The sequence below is a fragment of the Schistocerca gregaria genome, chromosome 4, assembly GCF_023897955.1.
Source record: "Schistocerca gregaria isolate iqSchGreg1 chromosome 4, iqSchGreg1.2, whole genome shotgun sequence".
In the NCBI taxonomy this organism is placed as follows: domain Eukaryota; kingdom Metazoa; phylum Arthropoda; class Insecta; order Orthoptera; family Acrididae; genus Schistocerca; species Schistocerca gregaria.
Window position 1 is genome coordinate 678,120,515 of NC_064923.1, and position 27,265 is coordinate 678,147,779.

At 43.6% G+C, this 27,265-nt stretch overlaps 1 protein-coding gene across 2 annotated transcripts in view; it reads left to right on the forward strand.

Moving 5' to 3' along the window:
* LOC126267457 (uncharacterized) overlaps positions 1-27,265 on the forward strand; it is a 395,985-nt gene that overhangs the window by 263,158 nt on the left and 105,562 nt on the right. For both annotated transcript variants that reach the window (XM_049972726.1, XM_049972727.1), the window contains exons 15-16: positions 4,777-4,925; positions 17,796-17,912. In XM_049972726.1, the coding sequence (XP_049828683.1) occupies positions 4,777-4,925; positions 17,796-17,912 (266 nt within the window). The remainder of the gene's footprint in view (positions 1-4,776; positions 4,926-17,795; positions 17,913-27,265) is intronic.

The window sequence follows — 27,265 nt, forward strand, 5'->3', positions numbered from 1 at the left end:
TTGACCATGCACTGGATGGGTGTGTATGCAGTAGAACAGTTGATAATGGGAAGAAACCTCAGAGGGATACAGTCACTGTAAAGAAACTTCTAAAGAAACAGAGATTACTGCATGATAGGAAGATGCTGAATGAAATGCATTTGGCTGTCAACAGAGCAATGTGTGATGCCTCCAGTGACTCCTGCAGCAGAATATTTTAAATATTTCACAGAACCGAAAGAAATTGTGGGCATATATAAAGGCTGTTGGTGGTACCAGAGTTTGTGTCCAGCCGCTAATCAACGAGACAGGAACTGAAATTGAGGGTGACAAAACAAAAGTTGAAATGCTTAACTTCATTTTAAAATGTTCCTTTACAAAGGAAAACCCAGGAGAACTGTCCCAATTTAATCTTTGTACCACTGAAAGGATACGAAGCATGTATTATAATCAGTGATTTCGAGAAACATCCAGGCCTGATTGAATCCCTGTCAGATTCTATACTGCATTTGTGGCTGAGGTAACCCATCTTCAAGTAAAATATATTGAGGTCCCTTGAACAAAAAACCAATCCCAGTTCTTGGAAAAAAGCACAGGTCACACCTATCTATAAGAAGGGTAGCAGAAGTGATCCACAAAAACACCCTCCAACATCCTTGACATAAATTTCATGTATAATCTTAGAACATACTCTGAGCTCAAACATGATGATGTACTTTGAGCAAAATGACCACCTCAATGTCAACCAGCATGGATTCCGAAAACATCAATCACGTGAAACTCAACTCTCACTCTTCTCACATGCTGTTCTGAAAGCTTTGGATCAAGGCAGTCAGGTAGATGCAGTATTCCTTGATTTCCAAAAAGCATTTGACTAGCTCTGTGCCTATGTTTACTGTCAAAAGTGTGATCATGCCGGATTTCAAGTGAAATTTGTGACTAGACTGAGGACTCTTGGCAGGGCAGAAATGGCATGTTGTCTTGTATGGAGAATCATCATAAGATGTAGATACAACTTCTGATGTGCCACAGGGAAGTGTGTTGGGATCCTTGCTGTTCATTTTGTGTGTTAATGACTGTACAGACAGTATTAATAGTCACCTCAGGCTTATCACAGATGATGTAGTTATCCACAATGAAGTACTGTTTGAAAGAAGATGTGTAAATAGAGAGTTAGATCTTGATAAGATATAAGTGTTCAGAAACATAAAACTGTGCACTTCACAGAATGAAAAAAACATAGTACTCTATGACTATAATATCATTGAGTCACTGTTAGAATTGGCCAATTTATACACTCTGTAGGGCTATGAAATGAAATGGTCTCATAGGCTCAGTTATGGGTAAAGCAGATGGTAGACTTTCGTTTATTGGTAGAATACTGAGGAAGTGCAATGAGTCTATGAAGAAAACTGCTTACAAATCGCTTGTACAACCAGTTCTAGAATATGCGACAGCTCTCTATCTATTGCCCTCTGATTTATTTACACCTATTTTACAGTAGTATCTGTTTCTTTATGAGTTCCTTTACAGTGACTGTATACCATTGACTGTCCCTCCCGTCATGGGCTGTTGTACTTGATACATGTCTTTCCAGTGCATGGTCCACTGTTCTTTTAAACTTGACACGCTGTTCCTCTACACACTCCTGTGATGAGCTTAAAGTTTCAAGTTCCTCATTAATGTATGACATTGCTGCTGCTTTATCTAATTTAGCAGACATACAACTCTCTCTGCTTGTTTTGGTTGCTCTTTGTATTTGGCAGTCATTGTTACTATAACTGCCTCATGGTCACTCATACCAGATTTGATGCAGACATCTTCAAAGAGGTCATGTCCATTCTTTTTCATTAGAACTAATATATTTTCATCAGGAGTGGGGTTCCAAAGCATCTGTTCTGTGTAGTTACCAGAGAAAACATTTAGTAATGCTTCACAGTATGTCTTGCCATGCCTGTCGGGTTCAGCTAAACTGGTGGCTGTCCAACCTTTGCTTAACGTGATTCAGAAGAATGAAGACCTTCAGTTGAGCAACAATAACTTTATTGCGAGCGCGTACCTGATGACGCCCGGCATGCATGGACCAATCAGAGTTACAAAATATTGCTTCCGGCCCCTACAGAAGGATCCTTAATCCTCGGAAAACTTCCGTAGTTATTAGAGAGAAAACAGTACTTGTCCACACCAGCCAGGAGGCACGGAACTAACTAACTAACTCAAAAGACAAGGAATAATAATAATAATAAATAGTACGTATATAAAAGCTAGAAAACACAGCGCCTCTAGAGGCTAGGCGCGGAACTACACAAACGTCGTGTACAGTAATTACCACCCCACAGCACTGCACTGACGCGCGCGCGCGCGCGCGCGCGCGCGCACACACACACACACACACACACACACACACACACACACACACACACGCAGGCATGCACACATCGGCGAGCTTGAATTAGCGCGCAGCAGCGTCGCTACATGCCCATCCATGACTGTAGGATGATTGAAGTCTACTCCAGTTATTACAGTATGACTGGGGAACTTACATGCTAGTCGCTGCATCAGGAAATGAGGCTGGTGGTCAAGAGAAGGATCCAATTATAAGTTTTATCCTTGACCCTGACACCAAGTCTTACCCAAACAGTCTTACACGTAGCTTCAATTTATGTCTTGGTAGTTCTGACAAATACACCACCTCCATTTCTCATTAGCCTGTTGTTTCAATGTACTCTTTAAGTTTTCCCCAAGCATCCTACTGCAGTTAACTCTGGATTTTAACCAGCTGTCTGTGGTGAGTATTATGTGAGATTATCTGTTTCTTGGGAGTGCTTCATACCCTGGCATTTTATTGTCAATTCTTTGGCAGTTAACCATTAGTATTTTAATACTCTTGCTTTTGGGGTTATCTAGAGTCAATGTAGATTTGTGTGCACTTCGCAAGCACCAAGCCACCTATCTAGTGGATTCAAAATACTTAAGCTGTACAAGGCTGTTCAACAGATTTTGCTGACTATTAGCTTACCTTGGTAAAGTCTATAGTACAATCGATGTAGTTTAACAGTTTTGATTACATTTAGTTTGTACTGCTCAGGGTCATATATAACTTTCTTCCTCCTTTTCTTAATGACAGATTCAACTTCACAATCAGATTCACTCATTCACAAGCAACATGAAAGGAGAGGATAAGGAGCAGAGAAGGGCTAAAAGATTGGTGGGTGCATTAGCAGATGGTGGTGTGCAAAGAGGGTGGGGGTACGAATTGGGAGAAGGTGTGAGGTGTGAGATAGGCAGGTGGAGGCGGGAGTGGAAACTGCTGGTTGAAGGGTGTGTGAACAGTAGGTTACTGTAGCTTGAGGCAAGGATAATTTCAGGAGTGGAGAATGTGTTGTAAGTATGTGTCCTGTCTGCATAATTCATAAACGCTGATAATGGAGGTGGGGGTCTTGCACTTGGCCCTTCCACAGAGCTATGATCCCTGATTCCAAGGCCTTGACACATGGAAGGTATCTCTGTGAAAGATCCTGATGAAAGACCTACCGGCGGTGGTTCGAGTCCTCCCTCAGGCATGGGTGTGTGTGTTTGTCCTTAGGATAATTTAGGTTAAGCAGTGTGTAAGCTTAGGGACTGATGACCTTAGCAGTTAAGCCCCATAGGATTTCACAGACATTTGAACATTTGAACAAGACCTACCTGATCCACCCACCCAGGACTTCCTGTTCCAGTCCATTCAAAGGCAAAGGGTTATAATACCCCATCAGCGTCTGTGCCATCGGTGAAAGCAGCCATGACATACACCAGCTCTGCCTATAATCATTGCACTTAGCTTTTTGTGTTGGCATGATTGCCAACCAGATGTCCCCAGGGATGAATGGCCACCCACAAATTTTGGCCACCCCTGAATTGTGGCTAATAGCAAAGTTGTCATCCCTGTGGCATAACATGCTTGATTTTTTAATTACTGCTTCACAACCCGGACCATCTCAATCATCCCCTCCACCACCGGCCTTTTTTGAACTGCATAGTTTGTGAGTTATCCTCACAAACATTCCTTGTTTCCAGAATTATATCGGCCTTAACCTACAATAATCTACTGTTCCCACATCCTTGATCCAACAGTTTCCACCCCCTCTGTCCCACACCTCCTCATAATTCATGTCCCATCACTCTCATTGTGTGCTGCTCTCTCTCAATGCAATCACTGGTCTTTTCCTCCTTTTCTGCCCCTCTCCTTTCCGCTATCCCCCTCCTTCCCTCCTCTCTTCCCATAGCCTTCTGGTGCTGTGCCTGGCAGCCCTGTCTGCTGGAATCTGGTCCTTGCATGCTATGCCAGACACCACTCTTCTCTCCACCACCTGTACTGTGCTATCCCTCCCCCTTCCTCACCCCTTTCTGGCATGAGATGTGCTTGCTTGTCTGAATGTGTGTGTTTTTTTTTTTCTTTTCTGATGAAGCCTTTCACCAAAAGTTATATGTGTAACAGTCTTTCATTTGTGTGTGTGTGTGTCTGCAACTCGTCATCTTTACAGTGAATAGCAATTTATCTTTTTCATAATGTTGTTGAAATTTGATATTTCCCTGTCTTCCTCACATTTTCATTTTATGTGTTGTTGTTCCACTCATCAGAGCTTGAGTTTTATTTTATTCTGGAAATCAGTAGTAGGAAGGCAAAAAAAGTGTTCGTTACACTTTCCGTTTGTTCTACAGGATATGAATTTTCTTTCATTTACCCAATAAATTGCTTTGCATGCAAATGGGAATAGCTGTTGTACTTGTTTGTTCCCTATAATTTTTCCTTTCCAGAAAGTGTATCCAGAGAACTATTTGAGCAGAAGATTAAACCCATTTTATTACAGTACATTACAGCAGATTTGAAGAGAAGCAAGTTAGCTCTACAGTGCCTTTTACGACACTCTGTAGATGAGGCCTCCATGTGTGAACATCTGATGCAGGTGGTGTATGTGTAACAAATGTTTGCTTATAAATTCTCTATTTACCAGCTTCTTTGCACATATGCACATTTAATTAGTTACAGTAGTTAGTTAGTTAGTTATTTTCCTCACAGATCATATTTGCAATAAATATAGTGATGTGGAACATGACTGGCCATTTATAGGTATTTTCTACATTTTAAAATACCTGTAATATCAGTCAGGCATTTAATTTTCTTGGGTAGTTTGTCAGACAAGATTTATAACTGAATATTATATGTTTTTATTGCTGGAGCTAGATTCATTAAAGGGTAATGCAGATTATTTTACCTTCTAGTGTTGTACCTGAATTTGTGAACATCCTTGTTATTCTCAAACCCATGCGGATCATTGACAGCAAACTTCAGAAGTGAATGAATGAAATGTGAGGCTGTAGTTAATATTCCCAACTGTTTGAGAGATACCTGCAAGATATAAATGTTAGAACCCCACATACAATTCTAATTACTCTCTTCTGCCCAATGAATACGTTTAGTGTAAGTAAGAAATTACCCCAGAATAAGAAATCAGTTTATGGAAAAAATGCCAAATATATTAACTTGCTGACTCCTCTATCCCAAAAGTTGGAAATTGTTTATTGTGAAAGCAGCCAAAGTTAAATGTTTCAGCAGGTCTAGTAAATGGTTTTCCATTTTAAGTTTTCATCAATATGCACACCTATGAACTTCATTATTTCTTTTTGATATACTTAGCTAAGAGAAGGTAAGACTTTTTGAGAGTACTAAAATGGTACCAACATGGATTCTAAATAACAATTGTTGTGTGAAACCCAGATTGTTCTGTTTGGCCATGAGACCCAGAAAGTAGTAATTACAGTTCCCCAGATAGATGCCGTGCTCCTTGACTTCGGGAAGATATTCAGTACAGTTCCGTACTGCCACCTAATGAACAAAATATGAGGTAGAGAATGTCACAACTACTGTGTGATTAGACTGAAAAGTTCCTAACAAACAGATAACAGTATCTCATTCAGAATGGAGAGAAGTCTTCAGAGACAAAATTAAATTAGGTGTGCACACAGAAGTGTTACAGAAGCATTACTTTTCACAATATATGTAAATGACTATTAGATAATGTTGAAAGTTCCATGAGGATTTGTGGATGATGCTGAAGTATACAGAAAAGTCACAACACTACAAAATTGTAGTGAAATTGCTTCAGTAGCTGCTGAGGTTAGATGCTTGGTGCAAGGAGTGGCAATTTGCCATCAAAAAGATCAAGTGTAGTGTATTGAAATTCATAGACAGTGTCTGTTTACAGAATTGTAGGACATACACTGGAAGCAGTCACTTCTATAAAAATATATGTGAGTATCCATAGGGATGGATTTCAAGAGAGACAAACACATAAAATTAATTGTGAGTAAGGCAGATGCTGGAGTGAGATACATTGGTAATAGGTGTAAAACAAAGTGTAGATCTATTGATGGAGAGATGCTTAATGAAACATGTTTGGCTGTCAAGAGAGCAATGCATGAGGTTTCAGTGACTACCGTAGCAGAGTATTGTCAAGTGATCTCTTAATGAACTCAAAGAAATTTTGGTCATAGTTAAAGGTTGTTAGTGGCACCAAAGTTAGTGTCCAGTTCCTAGTAATGAGGCAGGAGCTGAAATTGAGCATAGCAAAGCAAAAGCTGAATTGCTTAACTTCATTTTCAAATATCCTTTACAAAAGAAAACCCAGGAGAATTGTCCCAATTTAATAATCATACCACTGAAAAAAAATGAAATATTAGTGACAGTTGAAATCATTAAAATTGGACAAATCTCAAGGCTCTGATCAAATCTGTGTCACATCATACTGAATGCTTCCTCTAACTGTAATCTATCGTACGTCCCTTGAACAAAAAACTGTGCCCTGTTCTTGGAAAAAGGCACACATGACACCTGTCTACAAGAATGGCAGTAGAGGTGGTCCACAAAACTACCATCCAGTATCCATGACATAGATTCATTGTAGAATCACATAACATATTCTGAGCTCAAACATAATGAGATATCTTGAACAGAATGACCTCTTCAATGCCAAACAACATGAATTTTGGAAACCTCGATCATGTGAAACCCAACTTTCACTTTCCTCACATGCCTTACTGAAAGCTTTGGATCAAGGCAGACAGGTAGATGCAGTACTTCTTGATTTCCGAAAAGTATTTGACTCGATATCATACCAATGTTTATTGTCAAAAGTAAGATGATATGGGATATCCAGTGAAATTGGTGACTGGATTGAGCACTTTTTGGTAGGAAGGACACAGCATGTTATCTTGGATAGAGTGTCATAATCAGATATAGAAGTAACTTTGGGTGTGCCAAAGGGAAGTGTGTTGGGAGCCTTACTACTTATGTTGTATATTAATGACCTTGCAGATAATATTAATAGTAAAATCAGGCTTTTTGCAGATGATACCCATCTCTATAATGAAGTACTAACTAAAAGAAGCTGCATAAATATTCAGTTAGATCTTGATAAGTTTTTATAGTGTTGCAGAGATTGACAACTTATTTAATATGTTCAGAAATGTAATATCTTACACTTCACTGTAAAACCAATGAGTCGCTGTTGGTATTGACCAACTTGCACAAATACCTAGGGCCAGCCGCTGTGGCTGAGGAGTTCTAGGCGCTTCAGTCTGTGTTGGAAGTACGGTTGCTGGTTTGAATCCTGCCTCGGGCATGGATGTGTGTGATGTCCTTAGGTTAGTTAGGTTTAAGTAGTTCCAAGTCTAGGGGACTGACGAACTCAGATGTTAAGTCCCATAGTACTTAGAGCTATTTGACAAATACCTAGGTGTAATAGTTTGTAGGGATATGAAATAGAATGATCATATAGGTTCATTTGTGGGTAAAGCAGGTGATAGACTTCAGCTTATTGACAGAATACTGGGGAAGTGCAATGAGTCTACAATGGAGATTGCTTACAAATGACTTGTGTGACCAACTCTAGTATACTGCTCAAATGTGTGGGACCCATACCAGATTGGATTAACAAGCAATATTACCGTATTTACTCGCATCTAAGCTGCACTTTTTTCCGTTTTTTTGTAATCCAAAAAACCGCCTGCGGCTTAGAATCGAGTACAAAGTAAGTGGAAGTTCTGAAAAATGTTGGTAGGTCCCGCCACAACTAACTTCTGCCGTTGAATATATGTAGTGCTACACAGGCATGCTTTGCAGGCACAAAGATAAACACTGGCGCCAAAACCTCTGCGTCAGTAAATAAATTTTTAGAAAAGGTGGCAGACAAGCCTTTTTTCTCCTCCTCTATTTTCGACCACTGCATTTTCATACATAATCCAACGAAGTAATTACAAATTCCGTATTGTTCATCTTCGAATGTAGCAACATTTCAATGTACTACAAAAATCCGACTGGTAAGACTGTTTGGGATATTTGTCAACATGGCCAACTCTACATTCTGAATTTTTTCCTACCTGTGAGACGAGATGGTTTTTAATAGGAACTTTTATGAACTGTGAATCACATGTTGTATTCTCTTCACCATAAGAATAATATGGATATAAACATTTTGCCATGTATTGTTTCGTGTTTTCTGCTGTCTCATTTAAATCGTGTCTGCCTAATAAACTACAAAACTAGAGTGAGACAACAGCAAACGCGAAAGAATATACATATCATGTCATGTTTATATTCGTATTATTCTTATGCCTAATAGTGATACAGTGAGAAATGAAGCACAGAAATTGACTAGATTTTTAAATCTAAGATGGCTCTAATTTCTGTGCAGAATGTTATATACTAAAGAGGCTGTGGCGGCAGCACCATCCAACGCACGAAGGGCTGAACTACGGCACTGCTGACAGAGGTAGGGGCAGCTGTACCGTTATGCCTAATTTCGGCAATGGTGCGTGACACACTGCACCACAGTGAGACAAAAAGCAGGCGGACAGTGCGAACTAGTCGATGCGATGCGACACATGTCTCTCAGTTCTCCTGCCGCGGACCACGTGCAACATGACTCCGCCGTACTTGCGTATTCGTGGTCGTAAACGCAGTCGCCGTTCCACAGTGTGCACCATACTGTTAAAGCATCTTTCACACCTTCGCGGACGTTTCGCCGCCCCTGGTTGCGCCAGGAGCAGAACATTCAGTGACGTGGCCTTTTGTCTCGCTCGCTCCATGCGGTTGCACCACAGCTCATCATTGGAGTGTATACCCTCGGGGATCGGTGATAGAGCCGTGCCGCCAGTGCAGCGCACCTGCATGGACAGACATTAGTGACGAATGGTATTTGTCATTTATTGTAATGGCAGGAAGAATAAATGTGTCCTATCCCGAAACTGCTGTAGTTGTTTTTTGTCACCAAGCCTCTCCCTTGAGCATAGTGCGTGGGCACAGCGATAAGGCCGGTTCACTGCACATGAGTGACTGTAAGCAGAGATATCACACATTCCCACTTCGCTGGTGACCCCAACATGATCTGAGGCTAAAAAAAAAAAGACACATGGTGACGAACGTTCGTCGGTATGAGAGACGTGGAACCGCGAGTAGACTTGCGTATATACGCCCACGTCGAACAGTGCTCCGTAGTAAAAAATTTTTTTAACTAACTCTTTTTTTTTGTATTGTTTTTGTGCACGTATATTTAGATCGCGGACTGCTTAGTGTTATTCTTTTTTCGTGTGTTTCCCTTGTCGTATTATTTTCACTTTATACTTTCCTCTTGTACGAGGATTCGACTCTGAACTAAGATGGAGACATTAGAGGAGCTGCAAAAGACCATTGAAGAACTGCTCGCATGCAACACGAGGCTAGAGAGTGAACTACAAGCACGGACTACACGCGCGGATGCCGCACAGCCACAGACAGCTCAGGACAATGTTGGCGCACAAATCCCCGCCACACTGGTGCCTCCTACGATCGCCAGAATGCCAACAAGCGCTGGACGGGCATTGATCAGGCTGCCTCCCTTTTGGCCATGCGACCCTGTAATGTGGTTCAGCCAAGTTGAGGCGGTTTTTTATGAGCAACCACATGGCCTGCGACCTGGCAAAATTTGGGCATGTAGTGAGTCAGCTGGACCAGAACTATGCGGCCGAAGTGTGGCTGACGCAGTCAAGCTACAAACAGCTCAAGGAAGAGCTGATCCAGTGGATTTCGTTGTCCGAGAAACAACGAGTGCTCCAATTGCTGCGGGAAGAGGAATGCGGCGATCGGTCCTCACAGTTCCTGCACCACTTGCGGAGCCTCACACAGTCCGATCGATATGGTGCCAGATTCACTGTTACGCACTATCTGGGTGCGCAGCCTCCTAGCTCAGGTGCAGGCAGTGATAGCTGCACAGATGGAGATGCAGCTGGACACCGTCACTAACTTGGCCGACAGGGTACACGACGCACTGACAACGGCGCCTAGCACCGCGGCTGTGGCAGCTTACGACTCCGTCCCCCACCTCCATGGTGGCACACACCTACCGCACCTGCATCGGATGCTGACCTGTACCAGCTAGTGCAAAACTTGACTGCACAGGTGGTAGCTCTCTCCACTCAAGTCGACCGGTTGGTGTGCTCGCAGCAAGAGGGCAGCACACGCTGCAGCGGCAGCAGACCGGGGGACAGGCAGCGTGGCTCGCACAAATGGCAAAGCAGCAACAGCCACTCCAACGGTACCCCACAGGTGTCACAGCATGCACAGAGCGGCTACTGCTGGTACCACGCCCGCTTCGGCAATGAAGCAACCCGCGCTCCTTGCTCACATCCTAACGCCAGCTGCGACCGGACCTAGGCGCACCCCGCTGCAGTGTGATATCGAAGCATCTGTTTGTTGCAGAATGGGGGGCAGGCGTGAGGTACCTCATCGACACAGGTTCGGACCTCTCGATATTCCCCAGTTCTATGTTACAGGACCGCAGGCGGGCCAAGGCACTCTGCCTTACAGCGGTGAACAATTCCGTTATTAAAACTAACGGCACACACAGCTGCAATATAGATCTTGGCCTACGTCAAACGTTCTCGTGGACTTTTACTGTGGCCGACGTCAGTGAGCCGATCCTGGGTGCAGACTTTCTCGGCCATTACGAGCTGCTAGCCGACATCGCAAACGGCCAGCTCATCGATGAGACAACGAATTTAAAGATAGCAGGACAGTGCCGGCAGGCTGCATACTACAGTGTTAAACCTGTGAAGTGCCCCGGACTGTACGCTGACATTCTTGAACAATTCTCTGACCTCACCCGCCCAGCCAGTGCAGTGAGAGACATCAAACATTCGATGGTGCACCACATAATAACCACACCCAGAACCCCCACATCATGTCACCCACGTCAACTCACGCCTGACAGACTCGCAGCAGCAAAGGCAGAGTTCGATGCCATTCTGCGGCAAGGCATTGTGCGACCATCGAGCAGACGATGGTCATCGGCGTTGCATTTAGTGCCCAAAAAAGACAATATGTGGCGGCCGTGTGGGGACTATCATGCCCTTAATTCAAGAATGGTGCTAGACCGATACCCAGTCCCACACCTTCACGACTTCACCTACGCCTTGGCAGACTGCGCGGTGTTCAGCAAGATAGACTGCGCGAAGGTGTACACCCAAATTCTGGTGGCGCCCGAAGACATTGAAAAAACAGCCATCGTAACGCCCTTTGGCCTTTTCGAAAGCCTGTTTATGACTTTTGGTCTTCGGAATGCTGCCCAGACTTGGCAGCAGTTCCTGGACGGCGTCTTGCGAGACTTGCCATTTTGCTTCGCGTACCTCGACGACATCCTGGTGTATTCCAAGTCGCCCGAACTCCACCGCCGCCACTTAACGACCATCTTTCAGCGCCTGAGTGAAGCCGACATCGTTATTAACCCAGCTAAATGCGAGTTCGGTGTGACGGAAATCGAGTTCTTCGGCCATTTAATTACGCCCACCAGATCGACACTACTACCAGAGAAAGTGAAAGCAATACTGAAAATGCCACGTCAGCAGACGCACAAAGAATTATGACATTACCTCGGCATGTTGAACTTTTATCGTCGACACCTGCCCAACGCCGCAGCCATGCAAGAGCCGCTGACTAAGGCGTTACAAGGTCCTACCTCAAAAGAAAAGACCCTTGTGAATTGGTCAGACGCAATGGAGCAGAGCTTCACGACTGACATCGACACATTTCTGGGGTAGACAATATCGTTGCCAATTGTTTTTCCTGAGTGTGTGCCATTATTTCACCCCCTGTGGACTTTGAGGACGTGACCCAAGTATAGGAGAGTGACGAAGAACTGCACCGCTTCTGTCACGACACTTCCAGCGGCCTGCAACTGGAGCTGGTGTCTGTCCCCAACTCCGCACGGAAGATTTGGTGTGACATCTCAACCAGCAAGCACTGACTGTTCCTCCCGGAGAAATTCTGGCACAGTGCCTTCGACCATGTCCACGAAATGTCACACCCCGGCACCAACACCACTGCGACACTCGTAGCGGTGCGTTTCGTCTGGCCCGGGCTTCGGTAGGACTGTCGCGAATGGGTGCGCACTTGCACCGCTTGTCAGTGTGCCAAAGTCAGTTTGCACGCCCACTCACCCGTGGGCACTTTCCCGGGCGTGACATGCCGATTTGCGCACATTCACATGGACCTCGTCGGCCCACTTCCTCTCTCACAAGGCAAGCAGTACCTCCTAACTACGGTGGACCGCTTCATTCGCTTGCTGGAAGCAACGCCCATCGCTGAGGTCACAGCCGAGACCGTCGCCACCTCATTCGTCAACATCTGGGTGGAACGCTTCAGATGTCCCAGTCAGGTGACAACTGACCGCGGCTCACAGTTTGACTGCGCGTTGTTTACGCACGTCGCCAGACTGTGTAGCACCCGGTTACACAGGAGAACCACCTACCATCCGGCGTCGAATGGCATGGTCGAACGGTTCCACATGACTCTGAAAGCCGCTCTAACCTGCCACAACACCTCATGGCCATAGGCGCTTGCACCGGTGCTGCTCGGCCTGCAAGTAACGCCGGAGGAGGAGATCGGCGCGTCACCTGCCGACCACGTTTACGGGCAATCTCTGACAATCCCGGGCGATTTTGTCGAAGATGTAAGACTCCCACACGACGCCGTGGCACCCACTCTGGCAGAACGTCTGCGCACTCACATGGCCAGCCTCCGAGTGCACGCACCGACGTGGCACTGCACCAGGAAGATATTCGTCCACGCCAACCTGCAGCGCTGCACACACGTCATGTTGAGTACTGACGCAGTACAGCTAGCTCTCCGACCGCCCTACACCACATGATCGCCCAAGGAGACAAAACGCTGGTCATAGAGTGCAACGGGAAGCTGTCAACAGTGTCAGCCGACCGCATCAAACCAGCCTGTGTCTTGCCTGCTCCATCAGCCACGCATATCTTTGACCCGGTAGAAGATCTGATCATGGCCAACACTCCCTCTGCCAGTGGTCAGACAGAACCCACACCCGTAGCCGCCGGTGACGCACAGCTACAGCCTGCTGTCATCGCGCAGCCATGTGCACCTCCCACCACCACGCCCAAACAGCCGCATTGGGTTTTGAGGCCGGATCGGCATCCGCGCCAGTTTACCACATTCGCTTCGCCGTCGAGCTCCGGACATAGCGCTCCACACCGCCCGGCTTGTCCGTAGCAGCTCCCAGACCCGCGTTCGAGTTCCGACGGTGACATACTTGCACAAGTGCCTTTGAGACATCACCACCAATGACCTACAACACGCGCCTTCACGCACATCACTACGGACAGTTGCAGCCAGTGCCAGCTGCCGCTGTCACTAGCCAACAGTGCAAGGACAGGCCTGCTGCACGCTCGCCGGTCCGGAGCACTGACGTCACGGGCCCTGAACTACGGCACTGCCAACACAGGTAGGGGCAGCTGTACCGTTACGCCGAATTTCGGTAATGGTGCGTGGCACACCGGACCTCTGGGGGACAAAAGCAGGTGGACAGTGCGAGCTAGTCGACGCGACACTCGTCTCTCAGTTCTCCCACCGCGGACCACATTCGTCGAGTCAACGTGACTCCGCCGTAAATGTGTACGCGCAGTCGTAAAACGCAGTCGCCGTTCCACAGTGTGCACTGTACTGGTAAAGCATCTTTCGCTCCTTCACGGACATTTCGGTGCCCCTGTTTGCGCCAGGAGCAGAACATTCAGTGACGCGGCTTTTTGTCTCGCTCGCTCCATGCGGTCGCGCCATTGCTCATCACTGGAGTGTATACCCTCCAGGATCGGTGATCGAGACATGCCGTCAGTTGCAACGCACCTGTATGGACAGACATTAGCGACGAATGGTGTTTGTCATGTATTGTAATGGCAGGAAGAATAAATGTGTCCTGTCCCAAAACTACTTTAGTCATTCTTTGTCACCAAGCCTCTCCCTTGAGCATAGTGCATGGGCGTGGCAATAAAGCCAGTTCACTGCACATGAGTGACTGTAAGCGGAGATACCACACGTTCCCACTTCAAGGCGTCTGCAAAGATTTTAAAACGGAGAGAAATTTTCGCTAAACTCTCGTTCAGAACATCATCTATCATACGCAGTATATTATTTGGTTCTTGTTGATCATCATCAAAGAAAGCAGTAGTGTAAGTAACAACAAATAGCAGTCTCTTGCCATTGTTTCGCTAATGAGACGATTCCTCTTTTTTTTTTAAGCAGTGGTAGCGCGCACAAAAGCAAGCCATCTCGTGAGCCGCGACAGGCCATAAACACTCATTATCAGAATGCGACAAACAGTGCATTACACAACACAGTAATGCATTTTCAGCTTAGAGTGACGTAAACACCTATAACAAAGAGAACGGCGCTTATCAGATCAAAGAAAAACAAGCAATCAATTCAAACCGGATGAAGCACGTGGAGAAGGAAAGGTACCCATATAAATACATACGGAGTGCCTGAAGCATAGCAATGGCTACCTGGTAAAGCTTAACTGCTAAGCTTACGACTCGAGCCAAACTACTGTAGCTGTATCGTCATTCATTCGACCTAAATTTTGTCTCATATTACAATGGAGCAACTTTATTTTGACTTGGAGGTGTGGTCTAAAACTTTTCTCTCCCCTTGAATTTCGTGTCTCATATTTCAAGTGCAGCTTAGATTGATGAAATTTTTTTCCCTTGATTTTGAGTCTCATTTCTTCAGGTGCAGTGTAGATTCGAGTGCGGCTTAGATTCGAGTAAATACGGTAACATATATAGAGGAGGACAGCACAAGTGGTCACAAGTTTGTGTAATTCATGGGAGTGTTCCACAGAAATACTGAAGGAACTGAAATGGCAGACTCTTGAAGACAGACATAAACTATCCCAAGAAAGCCTATTAACAAAGTTTCAAGAACCAGCTTTAAATGATTACTCTAAGGGTATACTACAACACCCTACATATTGGTAGCACAGGGATTGTGAGGATAAGATCAGAATAATTACTACACACACACAGAGGCAATCAATCAATCATTCTTCCAGCACTCCATACATGACTGGAACAGGAAAAAACTCTAATAACTGGTACAATGGGACATACCCTCTGCCATGTACCTCGCAGTGGTTTGCAGAGTATAGATGTAGATGTAGATAATGTGATACCAGTCTGAAGTAAACAATGTCCTTCAATTAAAGAGCAATTAATGCAGTCACTGCTTGATAGAGGTAATGCAGGCATATACACTGCTCAAATATGCACAGTCAAAAGATTTTCAGAGAAATGTTAAATATGAGCTTGGCAAACACACACAATATATAGTAGCAATGAGTTGCACTTTTTCAGTGCAGATTCAGTATTATAGAGACCAACCCAAACTCAAGAATCATCTTTCACACAATGCAGACTAATTGCATGATCGTGCATAGGTGTTGCATGAGTGCTAACTAGTCCCAGGCTTTATAATGTTATTACAAATACTGACAAAGATGATGCTAGTTTATCAGCTCACCCAGGACTGACTAGTTTTGGATAAGGTGAGTTATAAAAACTGGCTTCTCCAAAACTGTATTATCATTTGAAAGATGGCTAGATTATATTTTACTACTAAAGGTGGACCAGAAGTATTACCAGTAAGTGGGTTTACAAAATACTGGGGGCCTCAAAATGATTGTTGGGGGTTTAAGGCATTGTAGCGTATGTTGTTAGCGCACTTACAATTCTAAATAGTACATCAAATAAAAGAGCGATTCAAACATTTTTTTTTACAAGTGTTCAATGTGAGCACCATTTATCATGAAGCACACAAGGGGTCAGTAAACAAGTTCTTCCTAAACCTTGATTAATGCATGTGTGTTAATTTTTGTAACAACTACTACAATCCTTCTGATTTTTAGTCAAATAGATCAGCTGGTGATGGAGGTACATACACATCCGCAATTGGTGGTCAACAGTAAAGCAGTCCTTGATTGGATGAATTCAGTGGGAAATTCTCAACCTGTGATCTTTGAGAGAACAATAGTTCTAGCTTTAAATAAATAACGAGGTAGGTCAGGAACATGATAAAAGGCTGTTTCTTGCTACATTATGGAAGCAATCTTTCAGTTTTATGTCAATGGAAAATAGGTCGGCCCAGGAGATGAGGCCTGTAATGTCCATGAGCATTTACAAGAGTATATATTTCGGTACTCTATGCACACTCTTCTTGAGAAGGAAGGCCTTTGAGAATCTTGCCAGCTTCCTTTGCCATGTAAGTGCTTAGGTTTCCATGACCAGTGTTAATTTGAATAAAACCCTTTTGAGTAAAAGACTGCATCACTACGAAACACAAAAACAGCTATAAAGTCAACATTTTGACTGTCTTTGCAGCAGCCATCTTTGGATGGTATTTCTATAGGCACCATCTTATGTCAATTATCAGGTGGCAATCAATGTCACATTGTGGTATTTCACTGTGCAGTTGCAAATGAAGATGCCTGTGGAAGTGTGACTGCATAGCAGGCTATTATCTCTTATATTCTGGCAGGTGACTGGCAGACAGCAGCCAATTGGTAGCTTGTACCCAGGAGTACTATTTTCCTGCAGCAAAACATAGATACCACAAGACAGAGCTAGTGGCAGCTTATTTATACTGTTGAACATGGGTCTTGTGAAGCTCCTGGTTGGTGAACACACACTGCACATTGAACTGGGTTTGACCGCAGCCAGGCCATTGGTAAGCTTTAAACATCCTCCCCATTCATATTCTTGGGGCATCCAGTTATTTCAGTAGCCTTCATCATCTTCTGCATGCATGGCTACTGAGCATCTAGAGGGGCTTCTTGATAATTAATAGCTCGGCCACACTACAAGTGGTGTTTAGCTATTGCAGATATACTGTATGGCTCCAGCTGCAACTAGCAGTCGTGATCCAACACGCAAGTGTTAATCAGTCCATGCTTTCACCACTTTAAGTGTCACAGCAGTCCTTTTGCAGTTTGTAGAAACCTGCAGCATGGAGAGCATCTACAGAATTATTTGTGGGCATCGACAGATCTCGAGTCTTAACAACTGCTCTGAAATGTATGTTTAATTCCTTCATGTCTCAGCACTTGGTGTACATGTTTGCTGATACCTCTTTCTAACAGAAGTGGGTACAGGTTTGTGCTTGCGTTTTTAGAAATTTTCATTAGATCATCATTATTTTTTACCATTATTAACCTCACATGTCCCACAGGAGATTTTAGTATGTTCACTAAATATCTGACAGCTGCTCACGCAAACCAACACTATCACCACCAACATCATTCTGTGACCTAATTGTTATGTTATAACATGAAATAAGCATTAATTGTAGAGTTAGAAGCATAATTTCTTCCTTACTTCTTTCTCTATGCAGTAAACTGTTAGCCATTTAGTTTGAGTAGATAAGGTTTTGAAATAAGGCTGTGTTGTATTTTCAGACGATTCTGCAGCTGAAGGAAGAAGACTACATTAAGTACTTGAAGTTAATTGGCACCATGTGTGCAGAAATGCCAGCAAATATAGACTTACTAAATGGTTTAATTACATTACAGGAGGTAAATTTCCATTAGTCGTATAAGATCGTTTCATAACACATGATATTTCATGTCAGACATTTGTTCTCTCTTTTTGATACTGCCTGACTAGTGAATTGTAGCATTAAATAGAGGCTGCATTATAAAAAGAAATGGAAAACTAGTAATATCTAAATGAGTATATTATGCAATGTGTTGCTTTAAAAAAAAATTACAGGTGATTACTCACATCTGAATCACTGACTGATGGTACAAAGCCAGATACAGAACTAGAATTTTTGGTAGTAGTTCTAGCTGATTGTGTAGCTGCCACATGTATACGTATAAAAATAAAGATTGCAGACTTCAGGAGGTGGAGGTATGATGTAACAAAAAGATGCAGTTGTTAAAAACTAATTATGCACTCTGAATTGATAGTTAACTGTGATAAACTGTTTGTGATAACTAGGGCTAACTTTGGAACAGTAAAATTAGCAGAAAATCTGCTATTTTGACAAAAAATTGCATCCCCCTTTGTTTTATGAAACTATTACTACTCTTATCCAACTGTTAGGTTGAAATTTATGTAAGATCACAGTTTTATTGCTTTATGTGTGCTTACCTGATGATAAATGCTCAGTAACATAAATGTTCATTTAAGAAATAGTATATAAAAACAGCAACTGAGGATTGTAAAATTAATCACAATGGCTATTTTCAAAGTGGCTCTTTTTGTTGTTGTAACTGCCGTCTGCATCACATCTGCTGTGCAGCGAGCTATGTTAATTTAAGTATTAACTGTATTTTTTTTACTTGTCACTACTTCTTCTGTGTGTTTTTGCTTTTATGAAGCTTTAATTTTCGAGTGCTAGTAATAGTGTTCCATAGATTTTGTGTTTGTTTTGAATACAGTCAGAGTGAGTCCCTTGAGTCAGCCATAGTGCCAGTAGTGCTAGTGTTTCTTTCGAATACAGTCCAGAGACAGATAGTGCCATTTTCATTGTCTTCAACAAGGAGTGTCTAGTAACCACAGTTTAGTCAGCTATCAGCCACCCTTAGTGAATTAGCTTGTATAGTTAAAAGTTTATCAACTCACTTCAGTAAATTGATTTCTTAGGATGGATAGGACATATGACTGCTGTGTACGGACACTGGAGGAGCTGGCCACTGTTAGCAAACAGCTGAGCATGTTGATGGGCGCAGTCAGCCATCTTCAGGTTGCTGACACAGAGTGTAGTGGAAGTGGGGAGTCTGATGCGTTGCATTGTACACCCCAAGTGTCACATGCTTCACCCACGGTCCCTGCTGTCGAGAAATCTTCGCAGTACCAGGCATGGTTGGGCCACCCTCTCCCCAAGGCTAGTGGCAGGTTCAGCGGCACACAAGGCAAAGGGTCAATATGGAGGCTGGCCACGTGGCATCGTCCTCTCTGCCTGTGAGTGGACATGTGGCCGCTCCTTCAGAAAGGACTGAGCAGGCACTCGGGGGGAGGGGTTTATTAGTGACTGGGAGCTCCAACATTAGGTGGGTAATGGAGCCCCTTAGGGAAATAGCGGAAAGGTCGGGGAAGAAGGCCAGTGTTCACTCTGTCTGCTTGCCGGGGGAGGTCTCATCCGAGATGTGGAGGCGGCCCTGACGATGGCAATAGAGAACACTGGGTGCACCCGAATGCAAATTGTTGCTCATGTCAGCACCAATGACTCCTGCCATCTGGGTTCAGAGGTCATCCTCAGTTTATACAGGCAGTTGGCGGCGTTGTTGAACATGGAGGGCTATACAAGAGATGTTCAACGAATTCGAAAGTAAACTTCTCTGTACTGACTTGGCAGAAAATCCTAAGAAATTTTGGTCTTATGTCAAAGCAGTAGGTGGATCAAAACAAAATGTCCAGATACACTGTGACCAAAATGATACTGAAACAGAGGATGACGGACTAAAGGCTGAAATACTAGAGGTCTTTTTCCAAAGCTGTTTCACAGAGGAAGACTGCATTGTAGTTCCTTATCTACATTGTCCCACAGATGACAAAATGGTAGATATCAAATGAGACCACAGGGGGATAGAGAAACAATTAAAATCACTCAAAAGAGAAAGGCCGCTGGACCTGATGGGATACCAGTTCGATTTTACACAGAGTGCACAAAGGAACTTGGCCCTTCTTGCAGCAGTGTACCGTAAGTCTCTAGAAGAGCATAGCATTCCAAAGGATTGGAAAAGGGCACAGGTCATCCCCATTTTCAAGAAGGGACGCCGAACAAATGCGCAGAACTATAGACCTGTATCTCTAATGTCAATCAGTTGTAGAATTTTCGAACACGTATTATGTTCGAATATAATGACTTTTCTGGAGACTAGAAATCTACTCTGTAGGAATCAGCTTGGGTTTTGAAAAAGAGGATCGTGTGAAACCCAGGTCCCACTATTCGGCCACAAGACTCAGGTAGATGCCATGTCTTTTGACTTCCGCAAGGCATTCGATACAGATCCCCACAGTCGTTTAATGAACAAAGTAAGAGCATATGGACTATCAGACCAATTGTGTGATTGGATTGAAGAGTTCCTAGATAACAGAATGCTGTATGTCATTCTCAATGGAGAGAAGTCTTCCAAAGTAAGAGTGATTTCAGGTGTGCCACAGGGGAGTGTCGTAGGACCATTGCTGTTCACAATATACATAAATGACCTTGTGGATAACTTTGGAAGTTCACTGAGGCTTTTTGCGGTTGATGCTGTGGTATATCAAGAGGTTGTAACAAAGGAAAATTGTACTGAAATGCATGAGGACATGCAGCGAATTGACGCATGGTGCAGGGAATGGTAAGTGAACCTCAGTGTAGACAAGTGTAATGTGCTGCGAATACATAGAAAGATAGATCCCTTACCATATAGTTACAATATAGCAGGTCAGCAGCTGGAAGCAGTTAATTCCATAAATTATCTGGGTGTATGCTTTAGGAGTGATTTAAAATGGAATGATCATATAAAGTTGATCGTCAGTAGAGCAGATGCCAGACTGAGATTCATTGGAAGAAACCTAAGGAAATGCAATCCGAAAACAAAGGAAGTAGGTTACAGTACACTTGTTCGCCCACTGCTTGAATACTGCTCACCACTGTGGGATCCGTACCAGATAGGGTTGATAGAGATGATCCAACGGAGAGCAGCACACTTCCTTACAGGATCATTTAGTAATCGTGAAACGTTATGAAGATGATAGATAAACTCCAGTGGAAGACTCTGCAGGAGAAATGCTCCATAGCTCAGTACGGGCTTTTTTTGAAGTTTTGAGAACATACCTCTACCGAGGAGTCAAGCAGTATATTGCTCCCTCCTACGTATATCTCGCAAAGAGACCATGAGGATAAAATCAGAGAGATTAGAGCCCACACAGAGGCATATCGACAATCCTTCTTTCCACGAACAATATGAGACTGGAATAGAACGGAGAACTGATAGAGGTACTCAAGGTACCCTCTGTGACACACCATCAGATGGCTTGCAGAGTATGGATGTAGATGTCGATGTAGAATATACGTAATATCCTATAATAATAGATGTCCCATGTGGAATACCAATAATGGGAAATCTACAGACAACCAATAACAGTACAATTGAGGCACCAAGTAGTCAAAAGGCACATAAACAAAATTGTCCAGAGGTTAAGCAATAATTATAATTTTGTCTCTCAGAGCTAACAGACCAACAAACCAAACAGTGGAAAGCCCAGGATGGAATAACGATATTGTAGAGAGAATAGATTGCTGCTCACCACATAGAGGAGGCACTGAGCCGCAGACAAACATAGTGAAGGAGGAGGATAAGTATTAGCAATATTAGGAACAGGACAGTTTGCTACTAACCATAAAGATGACCAGTTGAGTTGTAGACAGGCACAATGAAAAGATTGTTATACAATATAGCTTTAAGTTAAAGAATTCTACAGCAAAGAAAACACACACATTCACACAAGCAAGCACGTCTGATGCACACTTGATCACTATCACTGGCAGCTCATACCAGAATGTGACAGTCACATGATTAGCAGTTGCTAGTCATGAGACAGTTAAATTCTAGTCTGAACTGCCAGTGGTAGTAATCATATGTGCTTAAGTTCTACCTGCTTGTGTGAATGGTTGTGTGTTTTCTTTGCTGTAGAAGGCTTTAGACAAAAACTGAAATAAAACTGTCTCTTCATTGTGCCTGTGTGCAATTCAATGAGTCATCTGTACAGTGAGTAACTACTGTTTATATTTTGACCCAGAGTTCAAATTGTTTGACATGGTGAAGTAGGTGTTGGTGGTAAGGAGGCAGCATTGGGTGGGGATGGGGAGGGAAACCAAGGGGGGTAGGGTGGGGGTGGGAGATGCTGTACAGCTTGTGGGAGCATGCAGGCACATGGTGGGGACAGAATAGGGCTGCTGAGAAGACATAGGTACATAAGAGGAAAAGACTGACAGATGCTTTGATGGTACAGAGGGGTTTGTAATGCTGGAGTGGAAGCAGTGAATTGGGTAGGTAGGTGGAAAACAGGGACTAGTGAATGCTAAGGCCATGGGGGTTACGGGAATATTGTAGGGAGAGTTCCAACCATACAATCCAGAAAAGCTGGTGTTAGTAGGAAGAATCCAAATGATGCAGACTGTGAAGCAGTTATTAAACTGAAGCACATTGTGTTCAGTGGCATCTTCAGCAACTGGGTGGTGCAGCTGTCACTTGGCCACGGTTTTGCCATGGACATTCATACACACAGACGCTAGTTAGTCTTTTCAGCCCCAGTGGTTGCAGCTTAGTTAATAGATCACATGACTGCTTTCACAGGTGGCCCTCCCTTTCATAGAATAGGAGATGCCTGTTACCAGGCAGGTGTAGGTGATAGTGGGAGGATGTATGGGACATATCTTGCATCTAGTTCTATCATAGGGCTATGAGCCATGAGGTGAGGGGTTGTTAGCAGGGGTGGACAAGGATATTAGATGGGCTACAGAATACCACTGTGGCAAGGGTGCCGGAGGATCTTCCTGATGTCAGGGTGTGATGAGAGGTAGTTGAAACCCTGTCAGAGAATGTGATGTGGTTACTATAGTCCTGGATGGTGCTGAGTCATAAGAGGAGTGTTCCTTTCTGGCCAGACAGTGGGTGTGTGGGAGGCAGTAAGTGACTGGAGAGATGAGGTATGAGAGATCAGTTTTTGGACAAGGCTTTGAGGATAATTTTGGTCTGTAAAGGCCTTAACAAGACACTTTACATATTTTGAGAGGAATTCTTGTCACTACGGATTCAAAGAAAATGGTTAGCTAGTTTATATTGAAGGGACTTCTTGGTATGGGATGGGTGGCTGCTGCAAAGTGGAGATATTTTTGGTGATTGGTAGGTTTGATGTAGATGGAGGTACTGGTGAAGCTGCCCTTGAGGTGGTGGTCAACATCGAGGAAGGTGGCTTGTTGGCTTGAGGAAGACCATCTAAAGCAAATGAGAGAACATGTTGAGGTTCTGGAGGAGTGTGAATAGGGTGTACTCACACTTGGTCCACATGAGGAACATATCATCAGTGAATCTGAATTAGATGAGTGGTTTGACATTCTGGATGCTTAGGAAAGATTCCTCTTGATGTCTCATGGATATGATGGCTTAGGACGGTGCCCATGGCTTTACTGTAGATTTGTTTGTAGGTGATGTTCAAAGGAGAAGTTATTATGGGTGACGATATACTTGATCATAGTGACCGAGAAGAAGGTTGTAAGTGTGGAGTTTTTCTGGTGTTGAGAAATGTGCTGTTCAGTAGTGGCAAAGCCATGGGCATTGTGGACGCCTCAGTCCAACAGAAGTATTAGAACTTTCTAAAGGTATTACCTCTTGCCCCACAGCTAAATTCAGTCATGCTGGGCTTGTTAAAAGTCTTCCTTGTTTCTCCTGATCCCTACAATAAGAACACCTTTTTGCCACCAGTCCTACCAATCAGACCCAATCCAAAACTAATATTGAACCCTGCCTGATCACCATCCACTGCCCCAAATCACCCCCTGTTAACTTCTCAGAATTTCCTACCTTCAAACCTTGGCTAACCAGCATTTGCCAAATCCTTCAATGTGGAAACCAATTTTATATTCACAGAAAGAACTGCAAACAACCACCTAAAAGCTGTCTCTCCCCAGGGCTCACATCTCTATTGTGAGTATGTGCTTTTGCTTGGCCAATGCCCCAATTCTTGATGCACTATAGCACTAAGCTCCATGACCGTCCTTCCAATATTCTTTTTTCCCCTCTGCCTTTCCATTGGATGGTCTTCAGGGTGTAAACTGTGCTTGGATTTGTGGATATGGTTTATGATTTTTGACTTTTTTTTCCTTTCTTCTGGCTTTTTACACATTTTTTCTTCCTTCACTACATGGACCTCATTGTAGGGTTTGACGTACACTTCAGTTTACAGATTTTACATAGTTTCAGATTGTGCAGGGAAGGTCACCCAACACTGTGTATATTCCACCTTTTTTCCTTTCTGTCTTTGCACCCTTCCTATCTGGAAAAGTAATACACCCAGAAGCCAACTCAGTTGCCATCTTGTAAAGAAGGGTCTTCATGCACAATTATGCCGCCTCATGGAAACTCCCTGCTCATGCCAAGCACAGGGAGATCAGGCAATGGTTACCTGACCAGGCAGCCATTCTTGAGGCTGGGAGGCACCCAAGGGGAGAGCCCGCAATCAGAATTGATGTCACCAAGATGGATGACTCGCAAATGAAACAGCTCAAACTTTCTTCTGCTGGTGTCTGGACATCCTCAGCAGCTCCTTCTGAAGGAAAGGATTACTACAGTGCTGGAAATAAGACTACAAAATGTTTCCTAGCTGCACCATGGGACAAACATAAGACTAAGAGACAAGGGGAATTGTAGCCCACGCAACACTTAGTTTTCTCTACGTCCAGTGGGGATTCCTTTTTAGCCACTAAGCCATTATTCTTTTGATAGATAAGCTGTGAATTGTCACTGGTAGAGAGTGAAATCAGATGTCAGGATGACAGTAGTTTTGTTTAATTAACTTCTTCATTCTGGTCCTCAGCAATAGTACATCAGAAACAGCTTGGTGGAGGCATCCAGTTGCCTCTCATACTAAACAACGAACGGCATTACTGACTGTGTAAAGAGCAGGGGCTGAACATGGTGTCACTCAAATGTTGCTGTTAGGAGTGTCTCCAACTGTGACCACGATGACAGCTTGGCAGTACAGCTGGTGATACCATGGGGGCAGCCGTGAGCTTCATTTCCTCCAGTGAGTGGGCAGCTCTCTGTTCTTGTGGCAGCTCTTTCGTGATTCAGGACAGGCTGCCTTGTCCTAAGGTCGAACAGCAAACCCTGTACTGCACTCCAAGATGTCACTCTGGGCATCTACTGAGATCATAATATTTAAGTACACAAATGGCTGAGTACCTATATGCTCTGACTATGTTCATTTAGGGTTTAAGGCACATACTCTTCACACTTCCATGATAGTAAGTGAGGAGAGGTTTCTGTGCTTCCACTAGTGTATTGCAGCATCAGCTGCTGCTGTACTGTGCCCAGATGCTCTGCTTCACAACGCCTGTCATCCATGTTTTGCTTCGCAACATATAACATTCTAGCCTGCCTGTGACTGGCCCTATTGCAACTCACTCCTACTTTGGCATGCTTTTTGACTGAATATGATTGGTATGCTACATTGCCCTCCTGTTTATCAGGACACAGTCCCTTTGATTGACAAAACTAGATTATCCTTTATACTGGAGTTCTGGCCCCTTCTCGTCTCTTAAGCATTATTCTAACAAATGGTTTCCTTAACCCAATCTCCTAATCTTACACAGCTCCACAGGGTCCCTTTCCCTGCTCCTTAACTCAAACACCATTAAATCTATTTTGTTACTAGGCTTCTTGATCAATAACTTTTAACTCTTGATTCAAAACTTACAAGCTAAAATGAATCAGTTATCCTTAATACTACCCCTTCATGCGTTCATCTTCCTTCTGCTGCTTTTATGCTCAGGATATCCAATCCACTGGAATCTTAATGACAGCAGTCTTGTGCATAATCTTCTAAGTACCAAAACAAAGACTACACTGAGCAGAATAAGTGCCGCTCTGGTGGTTTGTATGATAATAGTCAGTGTTGTCTCTTTTCAGTACTTACTTTCCTGATATAAATTTACATGCTGCAATAAGGTTTACAGGGAGACACATCCCTCCTGCTGGTTAAGAAGCATGTTCATAGATTACATAAATTCCAGTCCTAGAGTTTGATTTAAGCTAGTTAGTTCTGCAACAGGTAGCATTTCCATGGGCTCCTCTCGCCAATACAAATGAGACTGCAAAACATTCAGATGAGTTATCCCTAAAATAGTGGTGGGTAGATGGGAAGTAGGCCCCATTATCTCGCACACTCTTTCATTTAATAACAAACCACCCCCATTTAATTCTAGTCTTTTTCCTGACATAAGCTTCTCCTGCTCGAAACAACTAGCCACTGTTACCATCTTGCCAAAGATAGAGTACAATAATTGTGCCTTAATCTGCAGAAAGTTCAGTTGTGGCCTGATCACTTATTTCATCCTCTTACCTCCTTTTGTTCCATTACCAACTTCACTGTGCAGTAATCCTGACTCTCTCTTGCTACCATATTTGGACAGACTGTGATTTCCCCTTGGGAGTGTTTTTGTAACTTTGCTGCCTCCATTTCTACATGTCTTCCCTTGGCTTTTGCAATAAAAATAGACGCTGCAATTTTACTCTAACCCCACTTGATGGAATATGTATGAACTATGTAGCATTCATAGTGTCCTTGTTTCCCTGGAGCTGGTTAAGAAACAGAAATGTAAACTTTGGCACCATCAGTTCTCACAGGTAACTGTGGCTACCTTGAAATAAAAAGGTAAGTTTTTGTGCCCAGGCTCTAACACCAACCCCTACTTTGGTGGTGGTCTCTCCTGTACTGTCCTTAGATCCTCAAAATACTATTCTGGCAACAAGTTTACCCCTAGCTGACCTCTTACAACCTGCTGCATAGCGTCCTGTAGTTCTGTTACTTTCTTTCATGCTTCCCAAACAATATGTTCTATAGACTGTAACCATTTTGTTATTACTACTACCCCATCTAAGACTTCTACTTCAGTTTGTAGTTCCATGATATTCTAATTTGCTGCCTCTTCTTCAGCTCTTGAATATCACATTACTTTTCCAGTCAACTGTCAAAGGAGTCGCAGGTTGTTCAATACTTCATTCTCTAAACTTGTAGTCTACTTTTTTTCCTTTTGCTCACTGCTTAACATCATCTACAGTATCTTTAGCCCTTTGAATGTCTTCCACATCCGTAGTGCCAAATATCATTTTCAGAACACAATCTCCAGTGTCAATCCAACTTCTTCCTTCAT